This window comes from Miscanthus floridulus, chromosome 13 (genome assembly GCF_019320115.1).
Source record: "Miscanthus floridulus cultivar M001 chromosome 13, ASM1932011v1, whole genome shotgun sequence".
Taxonomy (NCBI): domain Eukaryota; kingdom Viridiplantae; phylum Streptophyta; class Magnoliopsida; order Poales; family Poaceae; genus Miscanthus; species Miscanthus floridulus.
This window is the reverse complement of record NC_089592.1, coordinates 20,663,725-20,686,579: the sequence shown is the minus strand read 5'-3', so window position 1 is coordinate 20,686,579 and position 22,855 is coordinate 20,663,725. Positions and strand designations below refer to the sequence as shown.

General features: G+C 45.5%; 1 protein-coding gene across 1 annotated transcript; it reads left to right on the top strand.

The window, feature by feature from the left end:
* Positions 1 to 20,080: 20,080 nt before the first annotated feature.
* On the top strand, positions 20,081 to 21,567 carry LOC136501945 (protein MIZU-KUSSEI 1-like). The gene has a single exon (XM_066497455.1). The coding sequence runs from the start codon at positions 20,231 to 20,233 to the stop codon at positions 21,212 to 21,214; it is 984 nt and encodes a 327-aa protein (XP_066353552.1). The 5' UTR covers positions 20,081 to 20,230; the 3' UTR covers positions 21,215 to 21,567.
* The last annotated feature ends 1,288 nt before the right edge of the window (positions 21,568 to 22,855 follow it).

Genomic DNA, 22,855 nt, shown 5'->3' with positions numbered 1-22,855 from the left:
CTTTTCAATTTGAGACAATCTAGGGTCCCGAAAACTAGTTTATAGGCGTCGAAATTTAAAAATCACAAATTTGAACCGTCCAAACTTTCTCAAATGGAAAGTTGACCAAAACAACAATTGTAGATCTTTTTGAGTTTAACAAACTTGGTATTCAAAACTTTTCAATTTGAAGTCATTTAGAGTTCATAATACTAGAGTCAAAGTGTTGTTTTTTTATTTGACCAAATTTGACTTGGTCAAACTTGCTCAAATGAGACACTAAATGACCTCTGATGAAAAAACTCTGAATACCAAGTTTGATCATCTCAGCAAGATCTACAATTGTGAAGTCATAACATATTACATAATATCCGTCTCTAAAACATAATATATTAAACATGCATCGTTGTATCATGCGGGCACAACAGTGAATTTCTTCTTGACGTATGACCCTTGGTTATGATCTTGTCGTAACCATGGAGTGTCTTCATCATTTAACATGATGCTTGGATCTTTCTTCACTATGAAGGGTGGAATTCGGACATTTCTTTCGTAATCTTCTGACATGTCTGACTTGTCTTCAATTCCCACTATATTTATTTTCCTAGAAAGAATTATGTGGCGCTTTGGCTCATTGATCATTGAGTTGATGTCTTCGTTTTTTCCTCTCTTTGATTTTGTAGACATGTCTTTCACATAGAACACCTGACTCACATCGGCAGCAAGGACGAATGGTTCCTCTTTGTACCCAATATTGTTGAGGTCCACTGTTGTCATTCCATACTCTTTGTCGACTGTTACCCCTCCTCCGGTCAGCTTCACCCATTGGCACCAGAACAAAGGGACTTTAAAATTAGGTGCGTAGTCTAGTTCCCATATCTCTTCTATGCGGCCATAATATGTTTGTATATTCCCATTTGGATCTGTTCCGTCTATGCAAACACCACTATTTTGATTGGTGCTCCTTTTATCTTGGGCAACTGTGTAAAATGTATTCCCATTTATCTCGTACCCTTGGTACGTGAGGATATGCCACGATGGCTGCCTAGCCAACAAATACAGTTGCTCATCAATATTGTCATCGCCTTGACATTCTTTTCGCAACCAACCACTGAAACTTTCCATGTGCTGACGCCTAATCCAAGCTTCAGTCTTCCCTGGAAATTTGGATCGTAAGAACTCCTTATGTATCTCGATGTACGGATGCACCAATGACGAGTTCTGAAGAACTGTGTAGTGTGCTTTATTGAAATAATCATCTTCCATGCCGATATATGTTTTCTTCCCTAAAGTTCCTTTACCACTGAGTCGCCCCTCGTGTCGTGATTCGGGAACACCAATCGGGGCAAGGTCAGGAATAAAGTCAACATAGAACTCAATGACCTCCTCTGTTCCATAGCCCTAGGCGATGCTTCCTTCAGGCTTAGAACGGACTTTCACATATTTCTTCAAGACTCCCATAAACCTATCGAAGGGGAACATGTTATGTAAGAACACAGGTCCAAGAATACTAATCTCCTTCACCAAATGAACTAGGATGTGTGTCATGATATTAAAGAAGGATGGAGGGAACACCAACTCAAAGCTGACAAGACATTGAACCACATCATTCTGTAGAGTAGCTAGTTCCATTGGATTGATTGCCTTCTGAGAAATTGCATTAAGGAATGCACATAGCTTCACGGTGGCTAGACGTACATGTGGAGGTAGAATTCCTCTTAAAGCAACTAGAAGCAATTGCGTCATAAGCACATGGCAGTCATGGGACTTTAAGTTTAGGAATTTCTTATCTGGCACATTTATTATACCCTTTATATTGGAGGAGAATCCCGATGGGACCTTGATGCTGCTTAGACATTCGAACATGTTGTCCCTCTCTTCTTTGCTAAGCGTGTAGCTAGCAGGACTTAAGTAATGACGTCCATCATCTGTCTTCTCTGGATGAAGATTGTCTCATTCTTTCATGCCCTGCAAGTCCTGGCGTGCTTCAAGTGAATCCTTTGGCTTCCCGTACACACCCATGAATCCTAACAGGTTCACACAAAGATTCTTTGTTAGGTGCATCACGTCGATTGCGTTGCGGACCTCTAGGACTTGCCAATAGGGTAGCTCCCAAAAGATGGACTTCTTCTTCCACATGGGTGCGTGTCCCTTAGCATCTTTGGGAATAGATTCACTGCCTTGTCCCTTTCCAAATACTACTTTCACATCCTTGACCATTGCGAGTACATCTTCCCCGGTTCGGTTATGAGGCTTCTTCCGATGGTCTGGCTTACCTTTAAAATGCTTCCCTTTCTTTCTTACTTGGTGATTCAACGGAAGGAATCGACGATGGCCAAGGTACATGACCTTTCGACATCTTTTCAAATATATACTGTCAAGGTCATCAAAACAATGTGTGCATGCATTATATCCTTTGTTTGTCTGACCTGAAAGATTACTTAAAGCAGGCCAATCATTGATTGTTACGAACAACATTGCTCGTAGGTCAAAGTGTTCTTGTTTGTACTCATCCCAGACACGTACACCTGGTTTGTTCCATAAAACTAGAAGTTCTTCAACTAATGGCTTCAGATAGACATCAATATCGTTGCCAGGTTGCCTCGGACCTTGGATGAGGATCGGCATCATAATGAACTTCCGCTTCATACATAACCATGGAGAAAGGTTGTAGATACATAGAGTAACTGGCCAAGTGCTATGACTAGTGCTCTGCTCTCCAAAAGGATTCATACCATCTGTACTTAAGGCGAACCTTAAGTTTCTAGCCTTATTTGCAAACTCTGGAAATTCCCTGTCTATCGCTCTCCACTGGGACCCATCAGCTGGGTGTCTCAGCATATTGTCTACCTTACGGTCTTCTTTATACCACCGCAACAACTTTGCATGGTCTTTATTTCTAAACAAACGTTTTAAGCGTGGTATTATAGGAGCATACCACATAACCTTGGCAGGGATTTTCTTTCTAGGACGTTGTTTACCCTCGACGTCACCAGGATCATCGCGCCTGATCTTATACCGTGATGCTTTACATACCGGGCATTCATCCAAATTCTTGTATTCATTGCCATGGTAGAGGATGCAGTCATTAGGACATGCATGCATCTTCTGGATTTTTAATCCCAATGGGCAGACAACCTTTTTTGCTTCGTACGTAGTGGTGGGTAATTCATTTGGCTTCAGAAGCATCTTCTTTATAAGGTTCAATAAATTCCCAAATGCCTTGTCGGATATACCATTCTTTGTCTTCCACTGTAGCAATTCCAGTGTTGTACCCAGCTTTTTTTGCCCCTCTTCGGCCGTCGGGTATAGCAACTTCCTATGATCCTCAAGCATGCGCTCGAACTTAACTTTCTCTTTTTCACTTTCCCATTCTTGTTGTGCATCACGAATGGCATCGCCAAGAGCATCACCGAGATCATCTTCTACCGCTACCTCTTCTTCATCTCCCCCTATTGTAGTATCATCAAAGGCACCATACTGAGCAATAATGTCATCAATGTCTAAATCTTCCCCTTCACCTTCTTCCATCATGATCCCGCTTTCTCCATGCTTAGTCCAACATATATAGTTTGACATGAAACCTGACTTAAGCAAATGTGAATGAAGACTCATTGAGCTTGAATATTCCTTTAAATTCTTACATAGGGCACATGGACAGCACATGAAACCATCCCGCTTAATTGCCTCGGCCACACCTAAGAAATAGTGCAAGCCCTCAATAAAGTCTTGGGAGCGGCGATCGGCATTGTACATCCAATGGCGTGACATAATCTGTATTACACGACAAATTATGAAAACCTTAAACATAATTTAGTATTTTATTACACAACATAAATGACACACACACGGTTGATTAATTAACTAAGTCTGGCTACAACGTAAGCAATCCCAACTATCACTAAACAAACTAAAACTACAATGCACTTCAGTAACATAATTATTTCGTGATTGTACGCAACTAAAACAGACAAATCATTCTTCTGTTGAATATCAATAAGCTTCTCCTGCTGGCTCACTGCCTCATCAGCAGCCGCCACTACCTCAAGCGCACCCAAATTCTGCATGTATGTAGCATAATCTTCCTCCCAGTACCAACCATCGCATCCATTGCCCTCCCACTGTAATTAAAGCCAAAAATTATTTAGTCAAAAATATTCAAGAAAAGCAGGTCAATTAGCCATACAGATAAAATGCGTAAGAAACTCACATCGCGATCCGGGCACTTGTAGAAAACACGACCCTTGTTGGGTCCCTGTCTCTTGACTCGGTACTCCATCACAATCTTCTGCTTACACTTGCCGCAGATAATGAGAGGGAGTTCTGGCCTTAGTCGTTTCGCAACCGAACGAGAGGCCGATGATCCGGTACCAGTTGTCATCTACTTTCTATACTTATTTTTGCAAACTAGTGTAAATTTCATATTTTCTAAAATGATATATTTAAACAAAACTAGTACGGATTTCACATGTTTCAATAAATAACCATCCGTACTAGTTGACCTTGCTTACGTGATCATCTCGGCCAGCATTTCTCCACCGTACTTGGCCAAGGAAGAGCTCCGATTCTACGAGAAAGGGAACACGGTCTTCCACGACAGTTGCCACTCTCCCTCGTAGAATCAAAGCTCCTCCTTGACGTCCGTTACCACTCGGCAGAGAACATGCTCGCCGACCTGAACACGGTCCGCAAGTTCAACTAGTACGAATTTTCTACAATTTTCTAACTATTTTCTAAGTTTTTCATTTCATGGAAAATTTAATTTTAAAAAATAAAAGGCATGATTTCTAAGTATTTTATTTCATGAAAAAAATAATTCTAAGTGACCTGCTCGACATCGGCGAGCTCGTGGGCGTTTAGGTTGCCGAGGATAGTAACATTTGTAGATGACATTTGTAGGTCCGAAGTTATCAAATATCCATCAAATTATAGCTAAAAAACATGTTTCAATAAATAACCATCCGTACTAGTTGACATTGCTTACGTGATCATCTCGGCGAGCATTTCTCCACCGGACGGCACCGTACTTGCTAAGGAAGAGCTCCGATTCTATGAGAAAGGGAACACGGTCTTCTACGACCGTTGCCGCTCTCCCTCGTAGAATCAAAGCTCCTCCTTGATGTCCGTTACCGCTCGGCAGAGAACATGCTTGCCAAGCTAAACACGGTCCGCAAGTTCAACTAGTACGGATTTTCTACAATTTTCTAACTATTTTCTAAGTTTTTCATTTCATGGAAAAATTAATTCTAAGATCACGTAAGCCACCGGGGATGAGGATGGCGCGTGCTCCAGCGAGGACGAGCGAGGCGTGATTTTGATGAACTAATTTAACTTTTGTTTATCCAAACATATATGCAAATCATCATGTGATTTTGAGCTAAAAATGACATATAAAATCATAATAAAGTCCAACATATAAAGTTACACATGCATCTACATCGCAAAATGAGATAAGCTAGTGATAAAACATAAGATGATTAAGTTTGTTACCTCCAAAATCGAAGAGCAACACCAATGGAGGGGGAGAGAGCAAGAACAACAGCAAGCTGAAGAACAGAGGCAGTGAGTTTGAATGGAATGGCTCGGGCTCGGGGAGGAAGAAATGAGCTGGATTGTAGGCCGGGATAATTAGTCCCGGTTAGGGGTCCAAACCGGGACTAAAGATTAATCTTCATTCCCGGGAAATTACCCAAACCGGGACTAAAAGCTTTAGTCCTGGTTGGTATTACGAACCGGGACTAAAGGTAAACCTTTAGTCCCGGTTGGTAATACCAGCCGGGACTAAAGATCCCTGCCCCGCAGACGACCGTTGGGCAGGGACCTTTAGTCCCGGTTGGTATTACCAACCGGGACTAAATGGTCCTTTAGTCCCAGGGGCAAAAAATGCCGAGGCTAATGCTAATTTGGGACATCGTTCTAAAGTCTGTTCTCTAGTAGTGGTGCCACGACTCTGCCCTCCATGGCTCCACCATGACCATGTCGCTTTGGTGTTCTCCATGACATCTGGGAGCCCACCAGCCATCCCACCCGTCCTCCGTGTCATCACCATCGTCTTGCAGCCCCCACCTCTCCCTCTGTGCGCCGCCACCTAGCTCCGTGACCACGCCGCGACTGGGCTCCACCACGAACGTGCCACCTCGGTGTTCTCCATGGCATCCGGGCAACCGCCAATCATCCAATCTACCCTCTACGTCGTCTGTCGCACCCTTCTGACCTTGCTCTCTGTGCGCTATCGCCTACCGCCCAGCTCCATGCCACTAATGAACTCTAAACCGGTGAACTCCACAGTCCACACGTCGACGAGCCTCCATTCACCCAAGCAGCAAGGAGATGTTACGCTGAAAGCGCATGTTACAAACGTATGTTTGAAGTTGAAAGCATCTAGGCCCCGTGTTGGGTTTCGGTGATTAATGACAATACGTGATTACTGTGACTAACGTGTGTTTTGCAGAAACAATTGAGTTAGGTCACGGTAATGGAGATCGATTGGGCAATCATGGTTGTCATGCCCCTACGATGGAAATCGTTTCGGTTTTCAAAGGATGGACGACAAGGTTAAGGATGAGCTAGTTCTAAGTGTCGATTGGAGTTGAAGAGACACTTAGAGTAGTTTAGGACTTTGTTTTTCCGTTGGCCGTACTATTAAGGGGGGTATGGATGGGTAGCTTGACCTAGGTGAGTCTAGTGAGTTAGGTGTGGTGCACACTTGTTCAAACTAGCGCTAGGTAGCTCCTACATATGCCTAAGAACAAATGGAGCTAACTTCATTCACATATGATCGAGAGTTGGAAGTGAATGGAGAGTCAAATACTGACCGGACGCTGGCGCAGAGTTCGGTCAGTTTATTTGACTAAGTTGAAATCGTTCGGTGTAACCGGACGCTGGAAGGTCAAGTGACCGGACGCTGAGAGCCAGTGTTCGGTTGTTTCCAGTAAGGTTCCAGAGAGGGTAAATCGTGATCGGACGCGTCCGGTCACACTGTAAACCCTGGAGTTCAGAGTGTACTGACCAGAGCGTTCGGTCAACATGACCAGAGCGTCCAGTCACCCCGTAGAGGCACATAATAGTTCGTTTTTTAGCCCATGTTATAAATAGAAGCTTCACTCGTGTGTGGAGTCACTTTTACTCATTCCAACAGCTGAGAAACACCTTAGAGAGTGCCAAGAAGAGCAAGGTCCTAGTGAGGTGATTGAGATTTGAGAATCCAAAAGAGAGACCTCATTAGTGAAGATCGAGAGTAGCAAAGTGTGCATCCACCTTCTGATTAGGCTTGTCGTGGTCAAGTGAGAGTTCGTGCTTGTTACTCTTGGTGATCGCCATCACCTAGACGGCTTGGTGGTGATTTGGAGTTCAATGATCACCCGGCGGAGCTTGTGGGTGATCCAACTCAAGTTGCGAGCAGTTGTGGATGATTCACCGTGACGGAGTGTTGAACAATCAACCCATAGAGAGCACTTAATCCTTATGCAGATCAAGGGAGAGCTACACCCTTGCGCGGGTGCTCCAACAAGGACTAGTGGGGAGTGGCGACTCTTCGATACCTCGGCAAAACATCATTGTGTTCCTTCCTCTCTATTTACTTTGAGCATTTACTTTGAGCAATTCAATTCATGTCTTTACATTCTTAGAATTGCCATGCTAGAGTAGGATTGGAACTTAGGTTGCAAGTCTTTTATGCGGTAGAACAATTAGGAACACTTTCTAGACATAAGGGGTTAATTGGACTAACCATAGGATTTAATTATTGCGAAGAAATTTAGAATTAGCCCAATTCACCCCCCCCCCTCTTGGGCATCTTGATCCTTTCAATTGGTATCAGAGCCTCATGCTCACATATTTAGGCTTAACCGCCTAGAGCAAGATGTCTCACGGGGATGGACCTCCTCCTATCTTTGAGGGAGATGACTTTGCTTATTGAAAAATATGCATGGAGGCGTATCTAGTGGCTCTAGATGTTGGTATTCTTAGAGCCGCCTCATAAGGCTTCCCAAAACCTCGGGATGCTACTAACCTACAAGGCGATGAGGTTAATTACGAGAAGTGGAATGCAAAGGCTCGAAACACCATCTTTAGAGGTCTTTGCAAAGATGTGTTCAATCGTGTGAGGAACCACAAAGACGCCCATGCACTATGGTCGGATGTTTATGTGCTCCATGAGGGAACTAAGAGTGAGTGTGAGGAACGCTATCATCTTGTCATAAAAAAGCTCAACTCTTTTGAATTGCTTCCTAGAGAAAGTGCTAATGAAATGTATTCACATTTGAATGTTCTTGTAGAGGAAGTTAATGGGCTTGGACTCACTTAAATGCAACCATCCGATGTTGTAAGAAAGATCTTGAGTGGCCTCCCCATTGACAAATATGAGCATATTGTGACCGTGCTACATCAAGGTGATCTTTCCGCTGCTACACCGACACAAATCTTGGGAAAGATCAATGCTCATGAAATGTACATGCACATCATGTCACAAGATGGCTCATGCTCTACCAAGAAGAAAGACAAAGACTTAGCATTCAAAGCTAGCCAAGAGAAGGGCAAGGCAAGACTTGAGTATGAAAGCTCAAGTGAAGATGAAGTTGATGATGAAAGCCTTGCTCTCATGGTGAAGAAGACCGCCAAGATGCTAAAGAAGCTCAACAAGAGTGGCATCAAGTTCGATGGCAAGAAGAAGTTTTTCACAAGCTCAAGAAGAAAGCCAATCTCCGAGATGGATTGCTACAATTATGGTGAACTTGACCATCTAGCTCATCAATGCACAAAGCCCAAGAAAGACAAGTTCAAGAACAAGAACAAGGGCAAGAAAGATGACTCAAGCAATGAAGATGAAGATGAGAAGAAAAAGAACAAGCCATACAAGAAAAGAGATGGCAAGAAGAAGGACTTCCACAAGAAGAAGAAGAGTGGAAAGGCTTACATAGTTAGTGATTGGCTCACGGACATTGATTCATCTAGTGGATCATTCGATGATGAAAGTGACAATGAGAAGGTGGCCGCCATTGCTATTGACTTATCATCTTCACCGCCTTCACCACCATCATCCTCTACACACCTATGCCTTATGGCCAAGGGTGAACGCAAGGTATCACATGATGATGATAGTAGTGGTGATGATGCTCATAATGATGATAGTGATAGTGATAGCGATGATGAATATGAGTCACCCACTTATGATGATCTTGCTAAATTACTAAAGAAATACACTAAGATCATTATAAAGACTAGAGCTAAAAATGAAAAGCTTGAGATTAAGAATGACTCTCTTTTAGCTAAATGTGAGATAGCCGAAAAGGCTAGTGTTGAGCTTAGAGAGGCAAATGATGCTATGTCATCCAAACTCAAGGAGCTCAAATCTTCTAAGAAAGAGCTCAAAGATAAACATGATAAACTTGAGTGGGTGCACAAAGAGCTTATCACTAGCCATAACAAGCTAAAAGATGAATACACTACACTTAAGGTTAATTATGATACCCTTGTTATTGCTCAAGAATTTTTACCCAATGAGCCACATGATGCCACTAATGATGTTGTTAAGGTTGATATAGCTATATCATGTGATGATCTTATTGATGAGAGCATTGAGCAAGGATCTAGTGGCAAAGGCAAGCAAGTGGTTGAGTGCAAAGACTATGATGAGTACATCAAGCTCAAGCATGATAATGAGAAGCTCAAGAAAGAATTTGAAGAACTCAAAGCCACCAAGCCTATTGTGCTAGAAACTATTGTTCATGATGATAGTTTGATCCTTGAGAATGAGAAGCTCAAAGATGAGAATAAGAAGCTCAAGGAAGAAAAGAACAATGAGGCTCTCAAGGAAGAAAACAAGAAGCTCAAGTTAGAAAAAGAGCATCTTAAGATTGGATTGAGCAAGTTCACAAGAGGTAAGCACCTTCAAAGTGAGTTCTTAATGAACACCGTCATGAAGATGGATAGAAGTGGAATTGGGTACATGGCAAATCAAGAGAAGAAGAAGGCTCAAGCTCAACAACAATAATCAAAGCCAAAGCCAAAGCCGAAGAGATGCTTTGAGTGTGGACAAGAAGGCCATTTTGCTCATGAGTGCCAAACTCCACCACCACAACCCTTGCCCAAGCATGCTAGACCCTTTGCCTTCAATGCTCACTACATGCTTAGAAAGGATTCTAGTGGAAAGATGAAAGTGATGTTCTTAGGACCTCCCAATAAGAATAGGCCTAAAAAAATTTGGGTTGCAAAGTCACTTGCTGAGAAGGTGAAGGGCCCTCAACAAGTTTGGGTTCCTAAAGCTTGATCTCTTGTGTGTAGGTGAACTACAAGACCGGTGGAAGTCATTGGGTTATTGATAGTGGTTGCACACAACATATAACCGGTGATCCTCGTATGTTTACCTCACTAGATGAAGAAGTAGATGGACAAGAAAGAATCACATTTGGGGATAATTCAAAGGGCAAGGTTAAAGGATTGGGCAAACTGGCAATATCAAATGATCATTCCATCTCAAATGTGCTATATGTTGCTTCTTTGAGTTTCAACTTGCTATCCATTGGACAATTGTGTGATCTTGGCTTACAATGCTTGTTTACCGAGAAGGAGGTTGTTGTATCCAAGAAGGATGATGAACAAGTGATATTCAAAGGATTTAGATACAACAATCTATATCTAGTGGACTTCACCTCCGAAGATGCAAACTTGAAGACTTGCCTATTCACAAAAACAACACTTGGGTGGCTATGGCATAGAAGACTTGCTCATGTTGGGATGAGCTCACTCAAGAAGCTTATGAAGAATGATTTGGTGAGAGGGTTGAAGGATGTGAAGTTTGAGAAGGACAAGCTTTGTAGTGCTTGTCAAGCCAGCAAGCAAGTTGTAAATACCTATCCAACAAAAGCTTTTATGTCAGCTGCAAGAGTGCTAGAACTCCTTCACATGGATTTATTTGGACCAACAACATACAAGAGTTTGGGAGGAAATCTTTATTGTCTTGTGATTGTTGATGATTATTCAAGGTATACATGGGTATTCTTCCTTCATAACAAATCCGAAGTTGCATCTTGCTTCAAGAAGTTTGCCAAGAGAGCACAAAATGAATTTGAAGTGAAGCTCAAGAAGATAAGAAGCAACAATGGGAAAGAATTTGACAACACAAACATAGAAGCTTATTGTGATGAAGTTGGAATCAAACATGAAGTCTCCGCAACATATACTCCTCAACAAAATGGTATAGTTGAGAGGAACAACTGGACATTGATCACTCTTGCTAGAACAATGCTTGATGAGTACAACACCCCTGAAGCTCTATGGGCGGAAGCAATCAACACCACATGCTATTCATCCAACCACCTATTCCTTCAAAAGTTCCTTGGCAAGACACCTTATGAGTTGCTCAATGGGAAGAAGCCAGACGTCTCCTTTTTTAGGGTGTTTGGTTGCAAATGCTACATTTATAAGAAGCAGCAACACCTAGGGAAGTTTCAAAGACATTGTGATATTGGTTTTCTTGTTGGTTACTCATCAAAGTCTAAAGCATATAGAGTATTTAATCATGCCACCGGCTTGGTTGAAGAAACATATGATGTGGAATTTGATGAATCTAACGGCTCCCAAGGAGCACATGAGAATCTTGATGATGTAGGTGATGAACCATTGAGAGAGGCTATGAAGAACATTCCGGTTGGAGACATCAAGACTAAAGATGATGAAGATGATGTACAAGTGATTGATCCACTTTCTTCATCAAGTGTGCCACAAGATGATGACAAAGATGGGAGAGTAAAAAATGAAGATACCCATGTCTCCCATGAACAAATGGTGGTACAAGCACAAGATGTTGATGCTCCACAACCTCCCCCTCAAGTGGTCAGTAGAAGAAATACACCCCTACTTCAAGATCATTCAGAAGATCTCATCATAGGGAGTCCATCAAAGGGTGTAATGACTCGATCTCAAAAACTTACTTCATTTATTGCTCATCACTCTTTTGTCTCTTGCTTTGAGTCTACTAAGGTAGAAGAAGCTCTTCAACATCTGGATTGGATAAATGCCATGCATGAAGAGTTGAACAACTTCACTCGCAATGAAGTTTGGTCTCTTGAAGAGCGGCCAAAAGGTGCAAGAGTCATTGGAACAAAGTGAGTGTTTCGAAACAAGCAAGATGATCAAGGTGTTGTTGTGAGGAACAAGGCAAGACTAGTTGCAAAGGGGTTCTGTCAAGTTGAAGGTTTGGATTTTGGAGAGATTTTTGCCCCGGTTGCAAGATTAGAAGCCATCCATATCCTCCTTGCATATGCATCACATCATGAAATAAAACTTTATCAAATGGATGTGAAAAGTGCATTCTTAAATGGCTTTATTAATGAACTAGTCTATGTTGATCAACCTCCCGGGTTTGAAGACCCTAGATATCCTAATCATGTTTATAGGTTGTCCAAGGCACTATATGGGCTTAAGCAAGCCCCAAGAGCTTGGTATGAGCGCCTTTGGGACTTCCTCATTAAGAAGGGCTTCATCATTGGGAAGGTCGACACCACACTATTCACCAAGAAGCTTGATGAGCATATCTTCATTTGTCAAGTGTATGTTGATGATATTATCTTTGGATCATCAAATGAAGATTCATGCAAAGAATTTGGTGAATTGATGTCAAAGGAGTTCGAGATGTCAATGATTGGAGAGCTCACATTCTTTCTTGGTTTTCAAGTCAAGCAAATGAGAGAAGGGATTTTCATCTCTCAAGAGAAATACACTAATGATCTTCTCAAAAGATTCAAGATGGATGAATGTAAGCCAATCAAGACTCCAATGCCAACCAATGGACATCTCGACCTAGATGAGGGATGTAACCCGGTTGATTAAACTCTCTACCGCTCTATGATTGGTAGCTTGTTGTATTTGACCGCATCTAGGCCCGACATCATGTTTAGTGTGTGTATGTGTGCTAGGTTTCAAGCTAATCCTAAGGAAACTCATTTAATTGCAGTAAAAAGAATCCTTAGGTATCTTAAGCACACACCAAGCATTGGCCTTTGGTATCCCAAAGGAGCTAGATTTGAATTAATTGGCTATTCTGATTTAGATTATGCCGGGTGCAAAGTTGAAAGAAAAAGCACATCCGGAGGGTGCCATTTGCTTGGTAGATCACTTGTGTCTTGGTCCTCCAAGAAACAAAATAGTGTGGCTTTGTCCACCGCTGAAGCGGAATACATTGCCGCGGGTGCTTGTTGTGCATAAATACTTTACATGAAACAAACTTTGCTAGACTATGGTGTAGCTCTAGATAAAGTACCTCTTTTGTGCGACAATGAAAGTGCAGTAAAACTTACAAACAATCCGGTTCAACACTCTCGCACAAAGCACATAGATATCCGCCATCACTTTCTTAGAGATCATGTGGCTAAAAATGATATATCACAGAAGGTGTAAGGACCGAGGATCAATTGGCGGATATCTTTACTAAACCGCTAGATGAGGCAACATTTTGTAGATTATGGAATGAACTCAATGTGCTTGATTTTAGTAACTTCACTAAAAATTGAGCTTGTGTTGTCCCTTGCATTGCATTGTAATATACAACATGTTTAATGCTTTATAATGCATATAGGGCTTGTCTAACATGGTTAAGATAACCGCTAAAAAACATGTGAAGAAGCTTAACCTTGGATCAAACTTGACAAGCAACTAGATTTACCTTCAAGTATTGCATTGCATATGCATGATTGTTGTTTGTCGTTTGTCTTCAAATCGCCCTTTTTCGCCTATTTTCTTAAAAAGAATTATAGCCTAAGGCAAAATATTTTGAAAAACTTGAGGGTTTGAGAGAGGTCACTCATATGAGTCCCAATTGGTGTTTATTTGGATCTTATTGGAGTTGGGACTTGATTGGAAACAGGCAGCGCAAAGGAATTTGAAGATTTGCTGAAGGAGTAACCGGACACTGCACCGGACTCTGGTGTCCAGCGTCTGGTAAGTTCACAGGAGGTGAACCTGCTGCCGTAGGAGTGACCGGACGTTGAAACAGTGTTTTCCAGCATTCAGTCAAAAGGTGCTTCAGTGTCTGGTCGATCATGAAGACATCAAGGCTAGGTGACCAGACTCTGGCTGCGTTCGGTCGGTGTCCACCGAATGTGTCTGGTTGCAATTCCAGAGGATTTGGACCTCTCTGGAATCGACTAGATGCTGGGTGGTAGTGTCCGGTCGCTACCATCGGAGCATCCGGTCAGTAGGAATCGTGTCGGATTAGATCTCTTTTTCCTTTCCTATTCGATCTCGTTGGGGGGCCACCCTATTTAACCACGCGCCATACTGCCTTGTCCCACATCCACGCCATGCCCTAACCACCGAGAACCACCACCTCCTATGCCCGGGCCATCGTCTCTAGCCATGAGCTCGCCACGCCAGCGCCACCGCACTCCCCCGCTGCCAACTGCCGATGCCAGCCCATGCGTCGCCGCTCCCTGCACCGCTCGCCCACGTGCCGCCACAGCCCCTGCTCCAGCACTGCCGCTAGCTTCTCCCTCACACCACTGGGCCTCACAGCCGTGCTTGCCGAGGTCCAGTCCAGCGCCACCATGCTTCCACGCCGTCAAGCTCCGCACTGCCGATTCAATGCTGGTATCCTCCACTGCAATCCGTAACCCTAGATTCGGTGGCCTCCCATGGATCACTTCTCTTTTCTCCTCGGATCGTCGGTTCATCAAGTAGCAATGCCCCACATTTCAATTTCGTATCCAAATTTCTTGCTTCCTAGGTTTTCGCATCTATTAGATATATAGTATTTATTTGTATATCCATCTATTCCATCGTGCAACGAGTCAGTGTCATTGAGATCGTGTGGCAGTTGATAGTTTAACTCAGAGCCAAGCTCATGAGTAAGGATCGAGGCTAAGCCTTGAAAGTGTTAGCGGTAGTTGATCTTCGATAGAGGCAGCTATTTCTTTGTCAGCGGTAGTTTTTCTCTTCAGATTCATCAGATGGCTCGCATGAAGAATGTCGGTGGTGGTCTAGGAGATGAGGATCCAAGGCATCCACCTTGCTTGCCTGCAAATCCTAAAGGCAAGGCGATAAAGAAGGTTGCATCAAAGAAGCGCAAGTACCCTGATGCAGAGACAGCCAGAGCAACTGCAGTCGCTGAGGCCGCAGAGCGTGCCGAGAGAGGAGGAGCTCATAGTGGAGTTGTTATTATAGATCATCTATCACCAGAGGCGTAGGGTAGACTTGAGCGTATTGAGCGTCTTCATGGTAGTCCACCTGGGACTGTCATGATGGCAGGACAATGTCTTCCCATTATGGATCCTCAGCCTTAGGGGGAGTCACAGCAGGAGCCACAGCAGCAGCTCCCACCAGTAGAGCCGACAGAGCAGACTCAGGAGGGCTAGCAGGCCGAGGAGACAGAGCAGGCACCTCAGCCACAACCTCACCGCTCTGGTCGTACTCATGCCCCAGTCATGCTGAGGGCTGACACACAGTGGAGGGGTTCTCGTCAACCACCCAGACCACAGGGTCCGCCTCTAGTGACCCATCTTGACTTGAGGGCCGCCACGGCCAAGCAAGTGCAGCAATTGAGGTTTGCTGACTTTGAGGTGTGGTTTCCACCCAGGAGGGATGAGAGGGCATCAGAGGGATTCTATACCCCCCTGCAGGAGGACTTCTACAATGCCTATCTAAACAGTGGAGCAGTCTTCAGACCACAGAGAGTATGCAGCATTAAGTCTATTATTGCAGCAGCTGGAGAGCACATTCGCCCCTACCTTGCATATCTACCAGGGTTGACAGATTTGATTAGATGGATCGGATTATATGTTCTATCTTGGGTTTGGTAGTTCTATGCTTCTCTCTTTATTGACCCGCGCCATCACTTTATTCACTTTGTATTCGGTGAGAGAGACTATCGATTGATGAGCACCAGGGCCAGGGAGATTCTTAGGCTTCAGGAGCAACCAATCAGGCTCCATGAGGTGTGCTATGGACAGACTGCACCCCCTAGACATCCTCATGGTGGCTTGGTACCCCCTATAGACTTAGTGTGTCACTGCTTTACTGAGCCTTTTGGCGAGGGTTCGAGGAGGAACCCTAGTGATCTCACGCTACTACTCGTGTGCTTGAGGCAGTTATGAGAAGGACTTTACTCCCGAGGATGGGATATAGAGAGGGATTGACTCGAATTCAGCTTTGGCTTCTCAACTCTCTGATGCAGCAGACACTCTTCGACATCTGGGATCTCCTTCTATCAGAGATGGATGACACTATAGCTGAGGGCTTCATAGGTCACAGGCAGCTACCCTATGCTCACTGGGTCACTTTTCTTATCCACAAAGTTGTGTCAATGAAGTCACCTGAGATGATTGCTGTGCCACCATAGAGTTTCCTACCTATAACATGACATAGATGATCAGGCACAGTACACCTACAGCACCCAGTCAGCCACGTCGATGCCCTAAGGTGCTAGAGTCTATAGCCCAGTAGGATGATATCATCAGAGGCATTGCAACTATAGAGGAGGAGCTTACTAAGCAGGAGGGGATGGTCATGAGCGACCCCAGTGACAGTTCTGATGATGACTATCAGCCCATCCCTCAGATGCCTCCTCAGCGACATGACTATGAGGCCGGTAGCTCCAGCTCAGCGCCACCTACCCCGTAGACCGACCCCGCTCTCCTTGTTATACTTGAGCGGATGAGGCAGGACCAGGCACGACAGGCTTAGGAGACAGCTGCTACATTCGCTCAGTTCCAGACTCGGCAGGATGAGTTCCAGCGCCAGCAGCAGCAGATCTAGCAGCAGCAGCTAGCTATACATCAGCAGACTCAGGCTCTATAGTGGCAGTAGTTGGCCATGCATCAGCAGTAGATCCTCATGTAGCAGCAGCTCCTTGGATTTATGCAGCATGTTGTGACTGCCATTGGGGCTCCACCGCCACAGACTACGCCCCAGCTTGGTCAGCCAGTCACCACTTCCACGACTCCAGCGTTATAGCCTAGTGGGCTTCAGAGTCAGGGATAGCCACCAGCATAGTATGCTTCTCCTACAGAGCAGGTGTCCTAGTGGTTCGCTTCGCTAGTGGTAGCCCCACAGTTCACTCCATTTCAGACGGGCTTCACACCGGCACAGACATCATCACTGCTAGAGCTAGATACTTCAGTCTCCAGGAGTCTTGGAGCCTCCTTCAATGAGTTGACAGGGTAGCCTACACCACCATATCTGTATGCCCTAGGTCCTTCTACAGCAGCTCCCATCGCCATGACTACACAGAGGCTTCCTTCCTTAGTTGCCTCTTCAGATCCTACTACAGGCATACCAGTAGAGTCACAGGCAGCACCTGTCCCAGCTCAGACCCAGACCACTACAGTGACACTGCCAGCTACAGAGGGTCAGATAGCCTAGAGTTCTAGATCAGACGATGACGGCACCTAGTTCCACCTTGCACCTCGTACCTCTGCGCCCAGCTCGTCCACTGCAGTCCCACCGACCGACCCGTAGGTTTTGGTGTTTGACGCCAAAGAGGGAGAGGGTTCGAGTATGTTAGGCTTAGGGGGAGCTACTTAGCTAGGGGGAGCTTAGTTTTTATATTAGCTTATATATTACATTTGGAGTTTTTATGTGTGATACACTATTATGCATTCATCGTGTGTTTACATTCATGCATTGAACCATATATATGTGATAGTGATATCTATGTGATCATGATATATGACATGTGTGCTCTCTACTTTGAATTATTTATATGTCATATCACTTGTGTTATGCTCATTTGCCTTTGCTTCCGCGTTTTACTCCGATGCAAATGAGCTTTATTACTTGTACTCATGCTTATTTCATATCTTTTGAGTACATCATGTTGGCTTGGTTCATATAATCTTGACTAACACCTTTGTTCTTATTGACAAAAGCTTATATGATCCAAGCATGTTAAAAACCTCACTCTTTCACATACTTGAGGTAGTATTGTCATCAATCACCAAAAAGGGGGAGATCGAAAGCATCTAGGCCCCTTGTTGGATTTCGGTGATTAATGACAATACATGATTACTATGACTAACATGTGTTTTGCAGAAACAATTGAGTTAGGTCACGGTAATGGAGACCGATTGGGCAATCATGGTTGTCATGCCCCTACGATGGAAATCGTTTCGGTTTTCAAAGGATGGACGACAAGGTTAAGGATGAGTTAGTTCTAAGTGTCGATTGGAGTTGAAGAGACACTTAGAGTAGTTTAGGATTTTGTTTTTCCTTTGGCCGTACTATTAAGGGGGGTATGGACGGGTAGCTTGACCTAGGTGAGTCTAGTGAGTTAGGTGTGGTGCACACTTGTTCAAACTAGCGCTAGGTAGCTCCTACATATGCCTAAGATCAAATGGAGCAAACTTCATTCACATATGATCGAGAGTTGGAAGTGAATGGAGGGTCAAATACTGACCGGACGCTGGCGCAGAGTCCGGTCAGTTTATTTGACTGAGGTGAAATCGTTCGGTGTGACCGGACGCTGGAAGGTCAAGTGACCGGACGCTGAGAGCTAGCGTCTTTCCAGTAAGGTTCTAGAGAGGGTAAATCATGACCGGACGCGTCCGGTCAGTGCTGACCGGACGCTAGCAGCGTCCAGTCACACTGTAAACCCTGGAGTTCGGAGTGTACTGACCGGAGCATCCAGTCAACATGACCAGAGCATCCGGTCACCCCGTAGAGGCACATAACGGTTTGTTTTTCAGCCCATGTTATAAATAGAAGCTACACTCGTGTGTGGAGTCACTTTTGCTCATTCCAACAGCTGAGAAACACCTTAGAGAGTGCCAAGAAGAGCAAGGTCCTAGTGGGCTGATTGAGATTTGAGAATCCAAAAGAGAGACCTCATTAGTGAAGATCGAGAGTAGCAAAGTGTGCATCCACCTTCTGATTAGGCTTATCGTGGTCAAGTGAGAGTTCGTACTTGTTACTCTTGATAATCGCCATCACGTAGATGGCTTGGTGGTGATTTGGAGTTCGGTGATCACCCGGCGGAGCTTGTGGGTGATCCAACTAAGTTATGAGCGTTGTGGGTGATTCACCGTGACGGAGTGTCGAAGAATCAACCCATAGAGAGCACTTGATCCTTGCGCGGATCAAGGGGGAGCTACACCCTTACGCGGGTGCTCCAACGAGGACTAGTGGGGAGTGGCGACTCTCCGATACCTCGGCAAAACATCGCCGTGTTCCTTCCTCTCTATTTACTTTGAGCAATTCAATTTATGTCTTTACATTCTTAGAATTGCCATGCTAGAGTAGGATTGGAACTTAGGTTGCAAGTCTTTTATGCGGTAGAACAATTAGGAACACTTTCTAGGTACAAGTGGTTAATTGGGCTAACCATAGGATTTAATTATTACGAAGAAATTTAGAATTAGCCCAATTCACCCCCCCTCTTGGGCATCTTGATTCTTTCAGAAGTGTTTTCGGTTCTTTCAGATGTACGTTGTAAGTGCTTCTTATAGATGTTGTAAAAGTAGATCTGGATGGTGCAATGTTGCAATGATATACATGTGTGTTTGAAGTGCAATATGTTCCAAATGTTTTATTTTTCAGACGAATGTTGCGAGTATTTTATGTTTGTTGCAAAAGTAGATCGGGATATTACATTTATTTCAATGGCTATACACGTATGTTGTAACATATGTTGCAAGTGTATGTTTCAAATATTTGATCTGTTTTAGACGTATGTTGCAATTGTTTCATCTGGGTGTGACAAAATTAGATCTGAATATTGCATATGTTGCCATGACTATATTGCAAGTGTATGTTAAATGTTTTGTCTGCGTCTGTGTGTTGTAAAAGTAAATCTAGATTTTTTTTTAGCAACAAAAGTGGCCCAAGGTTCCGCGGAGCACAGAAGGAAAGAAACGGCCTGCTGGACTGGAAGCCCGTTCAAGCTCACCCAATTGAGGCCCACGTTCCTCACCAGCATTCCATGCGATGCGCCCAGCCCATAGCCATGTCTCTCCTCGTGTGTTCGTGCTCCACGAGGTCGGTCTGCTTGCTACAAACCCACAGGAGAAAAACGAGACGGAGAATGGAGGCCTCAGAATGGAAGCGCCGCGAAAGCAGGCAGCGGGGCAGGGCAGGCACGGGGAGCACGGCGACCCGACAAAGCGTAACCGCCGCCCGTTCCAGCACCCCGATCAAGCACGCGCGCGTTTCCCGGCGCAGGGGATAACTAACGCCCACCCAGACCGCACCGCGCCTCGCCCGGCTGCCCATCGCATCGACCCACCGTTCGTCGTCGGACACCTCGCCGGCCGTCGCGCGCGCGTCTATGGGCGGCTTCGCCATCCACCCAGCCCCTGGACGCCCCAGCGACAGCCTGCCGCCGTCCGCCGCCGGCACCGGGACGACGTCGTCCTCCTCCGCCTCCGCCTCCTCCTCCTCCCTCGACGATGGCGTTCGCGGCCACCGCACGCCGGGGCACACGCTGGAGGAGCCGCCGTCGCGGCGGCACCGGGCGGGGGGCCGCCACCCTGGCGAGTCGTCCCGCCCGGCCCGGCTGCTCCAGAGGCTGCGGCACGCGCTGCCCCTCCTGACGCTGACGCCGCGCTGCGGGCGGATGCAGCAGGTCGGTACGCCGTCCGAGATCGCGGCCGCGTCGTCCTCGGCTTCCTCCTTCTCGTCGTCCGCGCCCGCGCCCAAGGGCGGCGTGTCCTTCACGGGCGCCGCGCGGCCCTGCCGCCGCGTGACGGGGACGCTCTACGGCCACCGCAGGGGCCGCGTCGTGCTGGCGCTGCAGGAGACGCCGCGCTGCCTGCCGAGCCTCGTCGTCGAGCTGGCGCTCCAGACGCACGCGCTGCTCCGCGAGCTCGGCAACCCGGCCGGCGCGCGCATCGTCCTCGAGACCGAGCGCCGCGCGGTCTCGCTCTCGGAGCCCGTCCGCGACGGAGGAGGGGCGCGGGCGAAGATCGGCGGAGGAGGCCGCGCGCCGCCGCTGCTGGACGAGCCGTCGTGGACCATGTTCTGCAACGGCAAGAAGACCGGGTACGCGGTGCGGCGCGAGGCCAATGACGACGACCTCACGGTGATGGAGACGCTGCGGGCGGTCTCCATGGGCGCCGGCGTGCTCCCGAGGACGAGGGCCGCCTCGCTGGCGGCGACCGACGCGGCGGTGGCAGCGGACGACGAGGTGCCGTACATGCGCGGCTGCTTCGACCACTTCATCGGGTCCCGGGACTCGGAGTCGCTGTACATGATCGCACCGCAGGGCGGCGGCACGGGCCCCGAGCTCGCCGTCTTCTTCGTCAGGCTCTGACCTCCGGCCGCGCACCATGGCCATGCATGCAAGACGATCGAAGGGCATCCATTCATCGCCATCGCCACGTACATATGCATCGTCAGAATTCATTGGATCGTGCAGCCTCGTATAACGACCTAAAGATTGACTAATAAGAAATTAAAGAAACAAAGAGGTAGGAGTCGCCCAATTTGTGATTGGCGTAATGACGACCTAACTGAATCTTCTGGTTAATTTTTTGGTTGATTCGTTATTAGGTTGTATATACGAGGTGTTCTTGGATTTGTGCCCTATGCATCATTGCACAATCTATCATCTCGTGGAGTATATACGACAGAAATAGTCACTGAATGGTGGAATTGTGGTGTGGTCCAAAAAGTTGCTCCCTTCTGAATGCCTTGTTTGCATCTCGTCTATTACTTTGCAGCCGAGACCATTACCAAGATGTTTTTTTGTCGGACAGTGGCGGACCCAGTCCAAGAATGGAGGTGGGGTGAACTGAGACTATAAAATTTTGGCTAAAAAAGTATGACATGGATATCATTAATGAAAGTTGTAGAATGAACAAGAATCAAGATATTACGTTTTAAGAGAGGAATCAACTGTGATGCTTGTTTCAATTGCGAATTATAGTATAGAACTTGTTAATTTGAAAGACAAATCAACTAGGAAATGGCATTAATCGTAAAAGACGTGGTGAAAAATGTAAAGACGACAGGCATGTGGATATATACCAATCCTAATACACTAAGAACGTCAAGGCACTTATGAGGTCTAAGTAAACTCATTTTCCCATCTTTCATGGATTGAAACATTCTCTTAATTTTCTCATTATAAGTCCTTCAAAAATCTCCTTCTCATCAATGAAGAAAGTGCTCTTTATTTTCTTTGTAACCTTTTTCATTTCGTGATTTTGTACTGAACCTTTGTTTGTCTTTTCCAATAAAATCACAGTAGAGGCTCAAACCCCTCCTGTTTATTTCCAAAAAAAATGAAGCACAAAGTCAAGTCCTTAAGCCACTCATTGTTAATTCTATTTCGCAAATTAGTCTTGATTATATTCATAGATGTGAAGCCTCATACAACCGATGTCGTTGCCACTGGAAGAAGCAATGCTAGCTGAATGATGTGATAGACTACTGGAAAGTAATATGTATCTTAGTTTCAACCAACTTTATGGCCAAACTCACAAAATTATGACCAGCTCTGAAATCATGAACTCTACGCACATGTAAAATAAATGTCTCAAATTGATCACTTATAGATGAACAAATCAATAATTGAAAAATCTTGATCATAGATCTCTGTTAGACGAGCAATCTTCTCAATATCAAACAAGTAACTGTGATGGTACCTCATTCAAGTGATGTCCATCTCTGTGATAATAGCATCTCGACAAGGTAGTGCGGTATCGTGCCTAGCATCAATGTAGTCAATCGAGGTGGCGCCTCGGATGCGAGCTCCTCTATTCCATGGGTGGTGACTCCTCCACGCTCAAACCAATGGAGGGAGCAAACAAAGTAGTGTGGGGGTGATGGGCCACTCTTGTGGCGGGCAGGCAGGAGGACTCAGGGTGGCTTTATGGCCACTTGTCCATGGTGGTCACGGCTGATGGTGCTGATGCACAAGGCTAGGGCTCACGGTCATGGGCATGAGGCA

What these genes read in the sequence shown, in the direction of transcription:
- LOC136501945 (XM_066497455.1), top strand. Translation starts at nt 20,231, where the DNA reads ATGGGCGGCTTCGCCATCCACCCAGCCCCTGGACGCCCCAGCGACAGC.